The sequence below is a fragment of the Pseudorasbora parva genome, chromosome 8 (genome assembly GCF_024679245.1).
Source record: "Pseudorasbora parva isolate DD20220531a chromosome 8, ASM2467924v1, whole genome shotgun sequence".
NCBI classification, from domain to species: Eukaryota; Metazoa; Chordata; class Actinopteri; order Cypriniformes; family Gobionidae; genus Pseudorasbora; species Pseudorasbora parva.
The window spans coordinates 21,427,905-21,445,588 of record NC_090179.1 but is presented as its reverse complement, the minus strand read 5'-3'; the positions used below and the strand labels follow the sequence as shown (position 1 = coordinate 21,445,588).

At 37.4% G+C, this 17,684-nt stretch overlaps 1 protein-coding gene across 1 annotated transcript in view; it reads right to left on the bottom strand.

Annotated features, from left to right (window-relative positions):
• Positions 1–17,684, bottom strand: part of agmo (alkylglycerol monooxygenase) — a 54,246-nt gene that overhangs the window by 13,327 nt on the left and 23,235 nt on the right. The window contains exons 4-9 of the mRNA XM_067450368.1: positions 4,383–4,486; positions 4,141–4,236; positions 2,357–2,423; positions 2,033–2,098; positions 1,658–1,737; positions 374–508 (exon numbers count right to left, since the gene is read on the bottom strand). Coding sequence (XP_067306469.1) covers positions 374–508; positions 1,658–1,737; positions 2,033–2,098; positions 2,357–2,423; positions 4,141–4,236; positions 4,383–4,486 — 548 coding nt within the window. The remainder of the gene's footprint in view (positions 1–373; positions 509–1,657; positions 1,738–2,032; positions 2,099–2,356; positions 2,424–4,140; positions 4,237–4,382; positions 4,487–17,684) is intronic.

The window sequence follows — 17,684 nt, the reverse complement described above, 5'->3', positions numbered from 1 at the left end:
TATATATATATACATACATACATATACATATATATATATATATATATATATATATATATATATATATATATATATAGGTCTCCAATTGCACATTTTCTAGTGATTGATCACATCTAAATTTTTCAGTTGGCCAAATTTAATTTATTTGAATTAAATTACATCAATTTATAGAAATTCAATTTGGCCAACTGAAATTTTTTGATGTGATCAGTCACTAGAAAATGTTCAATTTTGAAACATTACTTTTTTCTTCTTTTTTTTTTTACAATGTATTTAAAGTAAAATAACTATATCATGATTAATTCTCAATTCATTTCTGTCTACCGTTTTATCAGAATAAGAGTGAGTTTAAAAAAAGAAAAAAGTTCCCCACCTGGGGTATATCAGCAATGTCTCCTAATCTTGGTTTTCCTGGAGTCCAGCCTGGCCCTTTAAAAATGACAGACAGCTTATTTGAAATTCCTTCAGCCTCCCAGAACCTCTGCCACAGGTACGGGTAATAAAGAAACTTGAGAGGGGAAAGAAAAGAAGAATGAGGGTATAAACCATACATGGCACATGCAGCCGTTATACTAAGCCACCTCTTTAATGCTGCATTACCCAAAAACTGTTCACTCAACTATGACGTGAGATATTATCCTTTTGATTTGTATTTAAGACTTTTCATCTCAGTCAGATTTTTTTTTAGCACGGTTTATATTTCACTAAAAGATAAACATTTTTTTTATTCATTTTATTCATCATCATCTAGTCCTCTGGTCTTAATGCTTTTTGTCACACACATCAGATCACTCTTACTCCGGACCGCCACAGGAGAGCAGAAAAAAAATAATCAAACACAACCTCCATTTGGTATTGCAGGACTCTTTCACCTCTCCTGAGTCGTATGTTTAAAGTGAAGTAATAATGTTATGGTTACAGCATGGCTTTTCCACTAGCATGGTAATGTGAGCAGAAGCCGGCTCCCATTGACTCTGCTCAGATATTTACATCTCTAAATTTAGATTGGTCTGATACACTAGAGCCCATTATGTGAAACCCAATTCATCTGCAGTGTTGATATTTTCCCCAGTCAAAGGTCTTGATAGAATGAGGGGGTAAATTAATATAAACATTGTTTATAAATGATGTAAACTTTGCTTACATAATATGATCACTGAGCCCATGTATGTTACAACAATACCATAGTAAAGAAACTAACCCTAAAACTCAAAAACAGGATTCTTTTAAAACTTAGGTATTAAAAGAGTATACTATTAGTATTAAAGGCATAGTTCACCCAAAAATTTAAAATCTGTTAAAATTGACTCACCCTCAATTTGTTCCAAGCCTGTATGAATTTCTTTCTATTGCTGAACACAAAACAAGATATTTTGAAGAATATGGGGAACTGAACAGTTGATTGAGCCCATTGAATTCTATAGTAAGAATGGGGTCCATCAAGTGTTTGGCTACCGACGTTCTTGAAAATATCTTCTTTTGTGTTCAGCAGAACAGCAGGCTTGGAACAGCATGAGAATAAATGATGACAATTTTCTTTTTTGGACGAACTATCCCTTTAATAGTATTAATATTTCAATACATTAGTAAAATAAAACTAGCAATAATACCATAAATTCTATCTTTATTAACATTTTCACAACTGTGGTGTACCAACCTCGACAGACCAGACTTCAAATGTGTTTATTGGGTGTGTAAGCCCATAGACCACTTTATCACTTTCAGGAGCGAATGTACCTATATGGAATAAAGCAGAGAACATCCCATTTTCTGCATGTACTATCCTAAATCACAATACTAGACTAAAATCACAAAAAGTGCATTACATCATTTGTGTTTTTAGGTTAGAATTTACCCTACTAATTTGCCCTTTGTGCCATTTTTATTACCACAGACAGTAGAAAGATTACATGACATTATATAAGAGAGAGCTTAATTGATGCATGCGCTACTAGGGCACAGATCAGGGTTGTTTTCATTAAATCGGACAACAACCTATTGATGACATATTAAAAGCATACACAGAACTTACCAAACATCTTGTCCCATATGATCAGAATTCCTGCATAATTCTTATCGATGCAATATGGATTTCGCCCTGAGAATGCATGGTCAATTGTTAATGATTCACTACATAGATTAAAGACTAGATGTAACAGAATCACTGCTTTTTTTCCCTTCAAATAAAGTGTATAGCCAGTATTAACAGAGTATTAGTTATATCACATGATAAGATCTCAATGACAATTCAGCCGACAAAATATTTGTCGCTTTTGACCCACAGCAATAAACTTACACCAATGCATTATGGGAACAGTGTAATGCAATTCTACTGTCAAAGGTTAATCACACTTACCATGATGAACTCTGTGGTGGCTGGGAGTATTTAGAATCCACTCCAGAGGTCCAAGATCTTTGACAAGCTAATGATAGACAAGGTCACAGATAATATTCTTACAAGTCTTCCAAGCTCCAAAAAAAGATGCAAAGCACCATCAAATATCATAAAAGTAATCCATGTGACTTGTGCACTATATTCAAAGTCATTTAAATGTTATTCAGCTGTGAAGTTCAACCAATTTAATTGTTTTGTTCACAAATATGACTGTTCTCCAAGTTCAACTTGCTGATTCAAAGGTCCATTCACAATGGGTCACGGCTTATTGAAAGGAAAGATTATCGTTGATGAATAATGACTTTAATTTGGCTTCACTTTATGGTTATTTTTTTAAATTTGAAAACCTGCATGAACAAAAATGTTACTTGTACAATATTTAAAATTACTTTTTGTGTTCAACAAGAAATAAATCAATACAGCTTTGAAATGATATTAGGGTAAGTACATGACAGAATTTGAATTTTTGGGTGAACGCTCTCTTTAACCTCCCTAACAACCATTTCCCTCAATGCACAAAAGGGCAACAGCAACAGGTCGCTCCTATATTCAGTATGTAAACCACAGACAAAACACCCAAAGACAAATGATCATGGGTTAGGCCCATTGTCCTCCTTCGACATTTTTCATATGGACAGGCAGACTGAATCGCAATATTAGTCTAACATACAGCATGTGATTAATTTTCCCTATTGAGTGGCTTGTCTTTATCTTGGCGTAACATGCTGAAGAAATGTGCTCTTCAGGGATTGTGGAACCTTGACTGGTTCAGATGTTCACGAATGTACTTGGAGACATCATTAATACATAGTGTTTTCTTATCTGATGAGCTCGGTCGAAATACTGCTAACTACGGAAAGAGAAAGGTGGCCAAATTTCCAGATGGAAAGAACAATATTTATAGATTGGATGTAAAACAAACATTACATTGGATTAGAAGGAGCATAAAGAAGCCAATAAGCCTACTAACACACACTCATAAATACACGCAAGCAATGCACAAGCATTATGGTGAGCTAGAAAGGCTTATTTTACCAGGATATAAACATTCATTTCAACTTGATGAAGCATATATCACAGGTGTTAGGGCTGACCATCAGGTTTTCTACTTGAGTGTTTGATTTTTGACATCTGCAAAATGGGAACAGCTCAGCATAAGTAAGCACCATATTTCAGTGGGCCATTATTTCCATGTAATGAGAGATCTGGCAACAGCTGAATTCTATCTTAAAAGAAAAGAGCTCCCTCAAAACTTAACTCGTGCTCTAATGTTGGATGAGGACTGGGAATTCGACGCCAATAAATTACATGACATCAAAAAAAGCCTATAAAGGGAGCATAAATTATACCCCTCAGAAAATTGGAGACGTGAAGACTGTTTTCACTAATAGAGCTCTACAAGATGGAAGTGATTCCAAATCCATTTCCCAAATGATCCCCGAATGTAAAGCCGATACTGAAACCCATTTAAATGGCAAATGTAAGGCTTCTGTTTGGAATATTTCATAAAATCTCATTACTTATGATTGAGCGTGGTATTCATAACCACAGAATGGGCAAAACTGCAAACCTACAAATGATTCGTTTTTGAAAATGGCTAAACTAAGTTTAACACGCTATGAAACTAACCCGTAATGGTAAAAGAGCAAGAATGCTAAAAGAAACGACTTAATTTTATTGTATAATGTGCTACTAAAAGATTTTAAATGTGCTAAACCATTATTAAATGACAAATCCCATATTACCTCAGTATGAATCCAGAACTGATACAGCAGGTTAAGCTGTATGTGCACTGCAAACACTGACGGAGGGACCATCAGCGCCAACGGAAGGTAAAACAGCTGATAAAACACACAGAATATTATCACTTCATAATAGGTCATTAGCTACACGGCTAGAGCTCATTAACTAATAACTGTTATGTGATCTATCATGCATCGTGCCAAAATTATTATAGGTTAATTAGTGCGATGCAGGGACTTCATACCCATGAGGAAAACTGCTGAGTGACAGATTGGCGTAGTGCTGTCGACAGATTGTAGTATTCAGAACTGTGGTGAACCTGATGAGCAGCCCACAGAAAGTTTAACTCTGAAATGACAAAAAAAAAAAGAAAGACAGCTGAATGACACTGTTGAAATAATATGCCGAATCTAGCTCGATGCGAAGCAGCAATAAATGGGACTAATCTGTATGTTTTGGCTTTAGAGATGTTTTGAAATTGTTGACAAACAAACATACAGTTTGCGAATGAAAAAAGTGACCATAAGAGCCATATTTAGACCACCAATGTGTTCTTTGGCAGAAAGATTTGTCTGCATTCTTCTGAATATGCACCAGGTAAGAACAAGTAACCTAAATCACAAAGAGACCCCAAATGGAAATATTCTTTAACATTTCAATAAATAAATTAAAAAATATAAAACAAAGATAAAATGAATATAATATAATATAATACAATCTAATCAAATCAATTCTCCATGTTTCAATTCTCCATGATATTCTGGTCCTTTGATACGGCTTCGGATCCTCCTTCAATGAAGTCTACAGGCCTGCCTTAGAAAGCAGCACTAATGAGATGACACTGTCAAATCTCTTTAGGGTTTTTCTCTGAGATTGTCGAAGGCCTTGTGTAAGTGTGAGGTCCATCAAATCTAAGAGCTGGTGAAGTTCCCGGTGAAATGCTGTAATCCAGCTGAAAAAACACATCGTGGTGAGAGCATAAGAACGAAACCTTCCTCTCTGCCAGTGGGGCTCTACTGAGATGTTAGAATCACCAGGCCAGCGGCAAAGTGAGCAGTCAGAGCTCTCCATTGAGAAAACAACATCAACCAGTCCACTTAATCCAGATAACAGGACCAGGAAAATATGTTTTCATTATATATATATATATATATATATATATATATATATATATATATATATATATATATATATATATATATATATATATATATATATATATATATATATATATGTTTTTTCCAAACAGGTTTCCACTTTCTGCTACAGACTAACGGCCACAGTTGCAGTGTCAGGGTTTTCAAAGCAACAGAGAAATGTGTATTTAGTTGTCTCCACACTTTACGCTAGTAAAGAAGTATTTGACATGAAAATAACACAATTTAGATTTAAATTCCAAAGTTTAAATGAAGTATTGCAAGAGCTAATACTACTTTGTTATAAATTACACTTTTTAGAGCTTTCTGCTTTGAATCCAGAGATGAAATCAGAGGGTTTTTTTCCTTAAAACACACCCGCAGAGCTCCAGTCAGTGTTTGAGAGTGTGTGAGCCCATGCTTTCACCTCCTAGGGCAGAGCAGTGTAAGATTGATGTGGGGTGTCACCGGTAGGAAGTATGTTCAGCTAGGCCTCATTGCAATCCGTGTCCTCGTGCGCTGGCCTCGGCTGGAAGCCGCATAGTTTGGCAGGCAGTATTCAGAGGGGAAGAGCTTTAATGATGAGAACCTATGCCACAGAAAAGACTTTCCCATCATGCCTGAAGACCATGGTCTTCTCAGACACAGAGATTCTGTTCTTTTCTCAAAAAACACCGGGATAAATAGCATTTGGTTGCACAGAAAGCCGTGTGTACTATAAATGGATAAAGAAAAGCATTAGATTGGTCTTAACGCTCAAGGAGAAATCAACTAGGGTTACTTGAGTGTTCTTGGTGCTTGCTGGGTGTCTGCTAATGGACAGTTACTTGCCCAAGGCAAAATATTCTCGATGGAAATGAATATCCAAACCATGCCAAGGCATTCTGAGAATGAATGAATGAAATTAAGGGTGTGTTCACACTTTGTGTGTTCATTTGAACAAGTGTGACAAGCTGAGAAGATGGGTCTTGGTCCGCTTCCAAACAAACTCTGGCGCAGTTTGAATGAAATATGAATGCAACACGGACCAAAGACATGTAAATGAACCAAAACACAGGACATGATGTCACAAGATGTGCCCCTAAAAAGGACAGAATGGTCAAGAATACCTGTTTTTTTATAATCATAGTTGCGATGTTGCCCATCACAGTTCAGACATCAGAAGTGCATCCTCTCGCAGCAGATCTTTGATTGTGTGTGTGACGAGGAATTCTTTCCACTGTTTTGACTCCTTCACACATTTTATAAGCTCTTTGCTAAATATGTATGTAGTTACGAACATATGACGAGCGCATTTAGCCTTGCACACAGTTCTGGATGTTCGGTAAGTTCCATCACGAAATATACGCAAAAAAAGCCGACCAATCAGGTTGTGAATATATACCTGTGCCTTTAGGTTTGGTATCTTTAGGTTCAGAGTTAAAATGCCAATGTGAACGCCAAGTGGACCAGGAGGACTAAATTATTATTTTTTTTGGTCATGACCAAACTACAAGTGTGAACACAGCCTATGTACATTTTACAAAACCAAATCATCACCTTAAGGTTCAGGGTCTATTGTACCTGAATAGGTTCTTATCTATAAACTCTAGTATGAATGCAAAGTACAGGAACAGAAAAATACAGACTCATGTACAATTGCATCACAATAATAACCGTGCTGTAACAACAGATATGAATAGGGTGAGAGGCCTTTTCACAAGCCCCATAAAATGAAGGGTTAAACTAACAAGAAAATACACTATACCATTGTACAACACTGCACAATTTAAAGTGTACTGCAGAAACATTTTTAAAGGAAAAATGAATGAAATCTATCTATTTGTAAATATGTTCATGTATTTTTAAATGTGCTAAACATGTACACATTTAAACAACCAGTTAATAAAAACTATAAGGGACCAAGTACACAGTCAAGTTCTTTTCATCACATGGGTTAAATATTGCGTTTTCCCTTTTCATCTAACATGTGAATACACCCTCAGCTCTAGTGCCACCCTCACACAAGGCCCCACATGATGCCATGGGCCTCGCTGAGCCCAAGCGTGGCGACAGACTGCACGCCATGTCATTCAGGTTATCAATGAACTGTGAATGTCTGGGCAGAGTGGACAAGCTGTCAGCGAACAAAAGACGCCAACACAAACAGTCAGCTGAGGCAACCAAAACCATGTCTGTCACCACAATACTTCACAATGTCTTTGCTCACAGTAAAAAAAACTGCCACTGCAGACATTTGTAAAAAGAGTGGTATATTCTGAATTACACTGCACATTAATATTCATGGAAAATGCAAATGAAGGTGCAATATATCTCTTATACAAGTCACATAAACAATATGGTAATATTGAGTAAACGTACTGTTCATTTAGGTACAGTTCACTTGTTCATGAAGCACACTAGCTGTGCTGTATGTTTTCCACTAAAAGAATAGGTTTAAAATAATTAATTTGTTCTTGAATCAGACTAAAATGATTGCGCTATATTATTGTTTTGATTATATATACAGTGGGCACTTAAATACAGCATCATCATGCATCCGTTCAGAAAGACAAATGTACAAGTTTAGGTTTACTTTGGTGTGTCCAGTTAGACAGCATTAAACGCATCATGTAAAAATTACACAAATAAAGCCGTGCTAACACGCATTATCACAGGTTGCAAACCTATGTGTAAACATGCCTTCTCATATTTTATATATATATATATATATATATATATATATATATATATATATATATATATATATATACATATATACATTTTGGACCTTTTATTGGAGGTAGCCTACCTTTACCCTTTTCAGGAAAGGCTTTAAATGCACCCTCAAATTAAAAATCTGTCATCATTTACTCACCCTCAAGGTGTTCCAAATCTGTGTGTTTTTTTTCCTTCTGGTGTACACAAAGGAAGATATTTTGAAGAATGTTTGTAACCAAGCAGTTGTTATAGTATTTTAGTCTATGGCTGCCGAGATCTGCATGGTTACAAACATTCTTCCAAATATCTTCCTTTGTGTTCAGCAGAACAAGGAAATGTATACAGATTGGGAACAACTTGAGCTTGACTAAGCTTCTGTCTAAATGACAGAATTTTCAGTTTTGGGTGAACGATCCCCTTAAGAGCTGTATTTGGGATATTTGAGTTGAGGGAGGCACAACGTGAGAAGGTGCATTTGCGTTGTTGTTTTATTTTTGTAATTTTGCTAACTAACACTAGTGTCACAGAAGCGAACAAAAAAATCAAGTTCAAATGAATATAGCAATTAATTTGAAAATCTATATTTTCCCTAGTCTTATTTCATTCATGGCATATGGTGAAGGCAGACTCCTATCCTGAAGGACAAAATCTTTGACACAGCAAGAGACATCCCTCGGACTGGCTTGGTTTGGCCTCGTCCAAAACTCACATATGCACACACTTGCCTACAAACACAAGTGGCTGATTTGCTGGACATTGTTGATATTATTGCAGTGTCCCGGGGGCGCTCGTTTTGAGCCCTGGCTCCACATCCTGGCCGGTTCGATTCTTTTGTACGCCCTCCAACCTGCACGGCCGGGGACTTCCAGAGGCAGGAGAAGATTTATGAAGCCCCCGTGGCCTGGGGTTAAACCCCGCCGCCTTCCACCAAGAGGATTCCTTTTGAAAACAATAACATCCAGTCCCGGCCTCCTTTGGGACAACCCGTGGCGGCATTTACGTGATCTGTTTGTCTTGACAACTGCCGCCGTCTGCGTAAATGCTAAACGTGTGCCACTACTGTATCCTGAGCCTGATATTGGGAGGTTGCATATGTACACATATGTGCTACTGCAACCTTTTACTGGAGAAAGCTGATTTGATTTTTTGACTCACGTTACAAATGAAAAATGCGCAAATGAAATCAAACCCTCTGTACAACCTTCCTCTGTGCATACAAGTTTACATCAGACATAATATTGACTTATTTTGCCCCAAGCACTTCCAAGAATGACAGCCACAAAATGTCATTTCTAATATGGAAATGCCATTTCTTTTGGAAAAATCTAGTGGCTCAAATGCCATAAACACCTTTCCCACTGAAAAATATTGAATGGGGTGAGGTGATAAAGAATGTAACATTACGTACTGCCTTCCATAACTTGTTTATAGTTTCTCTCCAGCTTTATAACCGTCCCTGCCCCCTCTATAAACCTATAGCATCTAACCTCAAAATAAAGTAAAAAGAATGACAGAATATGACACTTCTGCTAGACTGCAAACCAGATGAAAGTGTCTTAGAAATCCAGACAATATCCCCCTTGGATGGACCAAAAGTTTCCCAAACTATCATTATTCAAATGTCTTTATGTGACTCTAGTGAATGAAAAGGAGAGGGAATTGGGGACTTGAAATGCATGTTGCTTTACAAAAGTTGGACTTGCAAATTGGTCTCCAGATCCAAAGACCTGCAGGACTTGTAATTAATCTAAAGACGTCATACTACACATCTAGGAAGAACAGAAAGCAACCTTAGGCCAAACTAATCACCAAAACCCAAGGTTATTTAAGCGAGTCTGCCATCAAAAGCACTTCAACCTGAGAGTATTGCTGTAGGAAAATCCATCTTCTTAAACAATAGAGAATGCGGTTTTATATTTTATATTATAGAAGAAAAAAATATATATTATATAGAAAAAATATATACAGCAGGATCAACTAGAAACCACTTGTAAAAATGTTCTGATTTAATCAAATATTTTGCATTACAACGTAGCATAAAAATTTGAGTGAAAAGTTAAATTAACATGAATTTCAGAATGGTTTTGTCCATTTTCCTAGCCTGACGTGGTCATATAGCCTGACAAGCCAGACCCACATCAAGATGTTTGGTTTAGAAACTCACCATTGACAGGTCTCAATCTGAGGGGCGAGATAAACGGTTGTCTTTCAAACTCCCTCTGCACGTGATAGGATAGCGCTACACCAACCAGAGCAACGAAGGTGAAGTGGAACTCGTTGATAGATTAAACTTTCTGGTAGTATCCGGTCGGCGAAACTCAGAAGTCAGAACACCTCTTCCCATTTAAAGAATGACTTCAGTGCGGTTCTTTGTTTTTTTCTCAGAGAAAAGCTTAACTCAGTCTTCCAGAGTCGCGGTCAAAGCTGATTTGAAAGACCGCCGTTCTCCTGTTTCTGTGTTCACTAGTAGCACGTAAACGCAACTCGCCCGTTATTATGTCGCCCACCGACTCTATGCACGATGTGATTGGCCTGACCAGAGTTTGGTTTTTACAGCTCAGACGGGTATTGAGAGTTGCTAGACGACAATCGCGGGCAGATTGGATTTGCTGCCGCTAGGGTGCGTCTAGATTTCTAGAACAGTGGTCATACTCAATTCTAGTCAGAATATGAGTCTGATACTGCTCCATTGGGCTGTGATTATGGGGCGTATTTCAACCGACACAGGAAAGACCTCAACTGGATAGACCTACGACTAATCAGAGCTGCAGAGTAAGTGACAGATGTTGAGAGACGCATAGCTGTCAACAGAACTCAACTGCACACATGCTGCCTGGAACTAGTAGAAGACGAGTGTAAACAAAATGTAAACTATTATTTGAAAGCTAGAACCGAACCCAGCGGGAAGACACGGACCCGATTGTCTCATATTCCACAAGAAACTGCTCTTAAAAAGTCAATAAACAAGTTGCGAAAAAATATAACTTTTTGTCTCAGCCTACTAGTATATGATGGCCGTTGTCTCCCTTCTTTGTATTTGATTGTGAAGTATAATATTCCTCTCTTGTTGTTCCAAGCATGCTTAATTCTCTTATCATTTCAGCTGTAAAAGTCCATTTTATGTCACGGAAATGTTTTTGCATATTTGCATTTCAACTCAGAGTTAACTCGCATAATAACTTGCCCTTTTGGACTAATGATAGCTCGCTGGGTGCCATGGCCGCTGATGTCAGCATTATTTATTTTCTATTATTTTTGTGAGCCGAGTCTGACCACCAAAATAAGATTAAACAAGACGGTTCATTCATATTATTTTTAAAGTCATTACAGTCCCTGCGGAAGCTCGGGTTGCAATACAAACATGACACGCGCTTGAGACTACGATCGAGCCTTAGTTGGAGCAACCTGAAATATAAGCTTTTTTACGCAATTTTTGCATCACAGAAAACATTTGTGATAGTTCACCTGAGATTTTGTAGCGAATTTCAAATATATTGTTGAGTACAATATATTACAGTGCGCTTGCATTAAATCTGCTCGCTTTATAAACGGCTGAGAGCGCGAGCAAAAGAGAGAGAGAGCTTGTGTCTTTTATTTTTCTAAACATCATTTCCCAGCTCACACTTTTCTTATCCTAATTTTACAATTTAGGTATTAGACACAACGTTAAACAGACCCGGGACCCGAAGTAATAGATTGGGACTCGAAACCGGACCCAGCCGACCATTTAAAATATAGACCCGAACCCGTACAGGTCCCGGTGTAATAAATCCATAGAAAGTAAAAGAAATGGAGAGAGCTATCCTATTGACTTCAACAGCGGAAAAATGAGGCCAATCAGAGGCACTCACTTCCTGATGGCTGAGCGAACTGCGCAGGCTCAGACTGAGCTTGACGACGTAGATGTGACGTAAGCAACCTGTCTGACAGTTGTAGGTCTTCTAGTAGTTGTGGAAAGTAAAATCTGAATCACGTTGTTTAAATATTTTCTCCCGTTGCTTTAGGCTCACTATTGGCTTCTCCCCATTCTTCCCCCTTGACTTTATCAGACTTTATGTCTCCACGTCCCCCCGACTGCCTCATAGACAGTAAAAGATTGTTTCTGAACGTCTCCTCCTGTCTATACGGTAATTTCTCAACTGTGAACAGAGTCACATTGGTTATGACGCAATCGTTAGCCTAATTTTACAAAAACAGCTTCTACGGGGCGATAGTGTAAGATACAAGGTAATGGAGCCCTTTATGCATTGTCGTGTTTCTTTATAAATAAACAATGGACAAATGGAGTCTTTAAACGCCTCTGATGTAAAGTTATTCACTGTCAAAGTGACTCAAAAATGAATGGGAGTCAATGGGATGCTAACAGCAGGTGATGGCTTGGTTAGCAATGGCCGCCCCTATGGGTGGAACGCTTTCCGAGCGCTAGATTACCCCCTTGCATAAATCATGTCCGCCTGTGAAATCTTGTCCGCTGGTAGCGGTTTTAAATGCCTGATCAAAAGTTGTTATACATGGTTCTGGACAAGCAATTCTTTAAAAACGCAAAACATTTATTTGAAATATGTAATTGATTGCTATAATGGGAGCAAAAACATGTTCTGAATTATTTCAACTGATAAACTAAGTAATACTACCAATACAAAATCATGACATAGTAATGTACCTATAATGTAAATAATAAAGAATAAAAAAACAGTAATATACAGAATAGGTGCACAAAATAAATAGATTATATATGAGATATGCTTGTATATATCTTACATACTTATATAAGCACTTATAACTTCAGTTATATACTACTACTATTTGAAACATATGATTTATAAGACATGAAAGACTATTTTAACACAATTTAAACAGCAAAAAGCGATTTTGTACGAATTGTAATCAGGCTCTGAACAGATTACCCATTAAAAGTTATATCAGCTAATAGAATCGCTCTGGGGTCCTGTAAGCGGACACAATTTCACAGGCGGACAGGATTTGTCATGACACCGGGTCCACGGGTCTCGGGTGCTCCATGAAGACCTCTAAGGCAAAACATCTTTCCCATCGGCAAATGCCTTGGTCGTGGTCCTCTGTTCCTCTTTTAAAATGAATGCGCTGTCGATATCTTCTATAACAGACGCGATGGCGGAATCTACATATCTCAGTTCTTCAACCCAAGCGCTCTTTGATGACGCGGCTGATTACGTTTCTGGTGATAATCTGTCAATCATCGCCCTGACAGTGTGATTGGTCCGAACAGTTTCTGTTCGGGCATAATAACTCCTCTACGGATCGAGTCCAGACCGAACTTCCCGACCTAAAAATGTGGTGAGCGGGGCTAAGTTCAGCTGGCATCCAGGCTACCATTTTCCACAAATTGTTGTAAAACCTGATGATTGTGTACTTGTGTACTTTGCTTAAGAAGTCACCCAAGGAAAAGTGTAGAATATTATAGTTCTTATTCATTTACCTTACAGCATTGCTTTGTTTTAGGTTTTTCAAAATCCAAAAAACTTTACTTTACATGTTTAAACTACAGTAGATTCTGAAACTTACATTTTCAATGTGGTCTCAGACTTCTGGAGCCCACCATTCATCTTTCATTGCTAATGACTCATGAAACTGAGAAATGAAAGACCAACTCGATGGAGCCCTAATGCAGCAGCAGCCACCATGGCCTTCCTGTCAAAAGCCCATTGGGCTGCTTCAGAGTTACTGAACGGAGGTTAAGCTGAGGTTTTGGTGGAGCTCTTTGAAAATAGTAGCATATGGGGACCTGAATCATGAGAGCGGCAGAGAAAACAGAGCTACTACTGCTGTCATCAAGCCGGCCACATGAAATCTCTCTCCTACTGACGCCAAGGAGCGTAGTAAAACACACCGGGAAAATGGTGTAAATACAACTATGAGTCCCAATTTATTTCAACAACACTGAAATATCAACAATCAAAATTGCAACATAGTTTGTTTTAATAGAGAAGCACATGTAGACAGTGCGAACAACCAAATTACCTAAATTGGGGCCGCAGCTATTTTAATACACTTCTCTGTCTATGGATGTAAAAAAAATCTTGATGTGTAAAAAGATCCAGAAGACCATTAACCTAGTCCGGGCTAACCTCGTCTGGCCCACGTTGCCAAAACCGACCGTGCGGTCGGAAAGCCAGCCCTGCTACAGTGGAGTGTGGCATCGCTAGAGGAAGACATGGAAAGGCCAAACACCACCGAGAGTCGCAATAAAGGTTTGCAGGCAATTGGAAAATAAGGAAACATGTGGAAAAAATGTGACAGAGAATGACAGAAGAGAGCAGGATGAACGAATGCAAATAGCTCACGCAGAAGCACACGCCTGGACAACTTCAAAAGCCACCAAAGCCAAACGCAGCCTTTGATTTATGAGGATATGAATTTCTAACTATATTAAACGGCTACTTCAGACAAGGAATTTAAACTTAAATTTAAACTTGAATCTAATTTTAAATGTCATTCAGGACAGTGGTAAAAAATATGCAAAAAAACCAAAAACAAATTGGGTTGCTACTATACAATACACATTTTAAATGCTACGGATATTATAGCATTTTTGACAGATCCTAGCATGCTTATAGCATCAAAAAAGAACCTGTGACCTGTGTAGGGAAAAATGAAATTCATAAAAATGATCAAAAAAAAATTCCCATTTTACAATGGCACTAATTAGGGTCAGTATGGTTTTATAGTGGTTATATTTCTGCCGTTATGCCCATAAAATTGTTTTTTCATACTATGGAATAAAGATTTATAGCTTACAAGTCCCAAAAGAATAGAGCTTTAGATAAAAGCTTCAGTGAGACAACTGAACCAAAACCGAGTATGAAAACTATTCGGAGATCATTAGCTAAACCTTAAGACCATCTGTAAACCTCTCAAGTCAATGGTCAGAAGAAGTAAAATCTGAAATAACAAAAGGTGGACATGTGCTTTAGTCACAGAGCTGCTGCTCACAGATTTTTGGTGATCGAAAACAATAAAAAAATGTACAATCAATGCACATAAAAAGATTAAAGGTTTTAAAAGGTTTCTATATATTAGTATTTCATGGTAATTGAAAATGTTCTCTTACACTTTTAATATTATTAATTATCAATACATATATCCTAAATATAAGGTTATCTTAAATATCTCAAAAGCCCTTACAAAACTGTCAACCAAGGCCGTAACCATATCTTAAACAATGGGGCTGGGGCTGGGGCTGGGGCTGGGGGCCAAAGTGTTTTCTGGGGGGCATGGTGAAGTGGGGTGGATGTGGGTATTGTTTATATTGGTTCATATAATTTCAATTTAAAGGATTTAAATTATTAACGGATTAAAGGAGGTTTAAGGAAATAAAGAGAAAGAAATTAGAAAAGTAAAACTTCCAGTTCTATTGTAGTTATGAAGTAAACATTTACACATTCACACTTATATTATTCTGCCTATTATGTAAAAATGCATAACGTTTCTTTTCTTGCCAAATTCAGTTATGATTTTCATAAAAATAAAAAAAATTGATTCAAAATGGTATTACTGTTGGTCGCTGAACTTTTTTATTGTAAACATGTTATCAATTAAAGCTACAAGCAGCGATGAAAGGGCAAATATGAGTGGGTAAATATAGGAGAAATATGAGATTTATGTATATTAAATAAGTCACTTCAGAGTTCCACACTTTCAGAATTTGCACCAGGAGACTTTTTGTTAGGTATTGGGCTATTACATTTTTTTACATACCTGTATGTGAAATGTAGTGTGAGGGCCAGTTTGTTGAAAATTTGTTGGCACTATTGAGCCATTTTGCAATTCTGAAACTCATATCAGACATCATTTTCATAACTTCTAACGTATGTGCAAAGTTTCATGTGCAAGTTTTATAAGCATATTAAGGCCCTCAAAAAAGCCAAATTGAATTTGGAGGCGAAACATTAGACGTTGCCACGACACCCTTCAGTGAAAACTCAAGATCTCCACAATTTAACATCACAAAGGCCAGGACTCAGTTATAACAACTTCCTGTTTTATGGCGAAACATTAAACTTTGTCAGGCCGCCACAGACCCTCCAAGGATCACTCAAGATATTCGCAATGTAATGTCGCCAAGGCCTTTAGATTAGAGTGGCCAAATATGATGTTGATCTGGTTAAATCTCTAGAAGGAGTTTGTTAAAGTATGTCTGAAAATGGCAAAAACGTCTAATATTTTGCAGAGAAACTTCAAAATATTTCACTTCCTCCTGGGTTTTCTGATTTTCTTCCAAGGACTTTTTTGTAGTATTGGGCTGTTACATGTGTCTGCCGAATTTCATACTTTTTTAATACCGAATTTATTTTGTAGGCGGTGCTATTGAGCCTTTTTGGCACATCTAATTCTGAAACCAATATCAGACACAAATTGGAGAACTGTTTCTTATTATAAATAGCATAAAGAATACTTTTGAACAAGCATCAATAAACAACATTCTATTGAACTATCCTCAGTGGATAAACGCAAAAAACGTGACCAGAGTATTCCAATTAATCAATAAATGACTCTTTTGAGAGAGTTCATTATAATAAAACGGTCAACAAAATGAATCTATTAAATCCCTTACGATTGTCATTGGTACGTCTTTTTCCGACTCTTCTGTCAGTAATATTGTCTGGCTGCAAAAGTATAGCAGCTAAACTAAAGAACTAAAAGAAAGGCCAATATGTCTGGGCCTTTTATGAATTATAACCATACGACATCCAGAAGAAGTCCTCTTGGACAGCGATGGAATAGAAAACTAGACAAATCATTTCCTCTGACTTCAAAAAGAACAAATTGGGCACAGGAGACCTCTGACATAAATGACATTTCCGACTCGGAGCAGGAGCTCAGGACAATGGAAAACATAACATGACAGCCACAAGCACCTCATCACTTTATTTAGGGATCCAAGTAAAGTCTGGAGCGATGTAATTAAAAAAAAAAAAAAAAAAAAACATCCTGCCATCGTATCAACATTAAATCCCAAATGGATGGAATTGGTGTAGCATATGGTAAGCATACTGAAGCGAAGGGCAGTGGCCTGCTTTTACCTTTTTCACTCTGAAGAAACAAACTGAAGTCAATGTCCTGGCCTCTGACACAGTGTGGATGTTTACTTGCGGAGTAGAAGAGGACATGGAGCAAACTATTGAGCAATGTGCATTTGAGAAAAAACTAAACAGCCTGTAACATTGTATTTTGGTAAACCAAAAGTAACATTGCACATTCTTCTTCTCCAGCATACTGGAGACTTACTCCCAGAGCAAAAAGCAGATTTACAGTATGGTACCAAAGTATGTTTACTGGCAATGCTGTTCTGTGACGGCTGCACTTGAAGAAAGAAGAAAAACACCACAGCACTCAAAGATTACAGCTGTGACAATGTTATCCTCTGTTTGGACACATGTCTCACGGCTCTCCGTCTGAACTCTCATGCTACGCAAACTTTTGCAATCGCCTACTTCTTGACAGATTGATATTTCATATGCAAGGCCAGATAAAGCATTTCATCTAAGATGCATTTTCCACATCTGGATAGAAGACAGATTATACTGTATATAAATGTGTTTACTGAAATATGGAAAATAAAACTCCTATAGAGTTTGAGGTAAATCAAAAAGAGTCACCAGTTACTTGCTTTTCCAAGTTATGTAGCAGAAAAAGTAGCAAGATGTACGATCCTTAAAGACAGGGGGTCA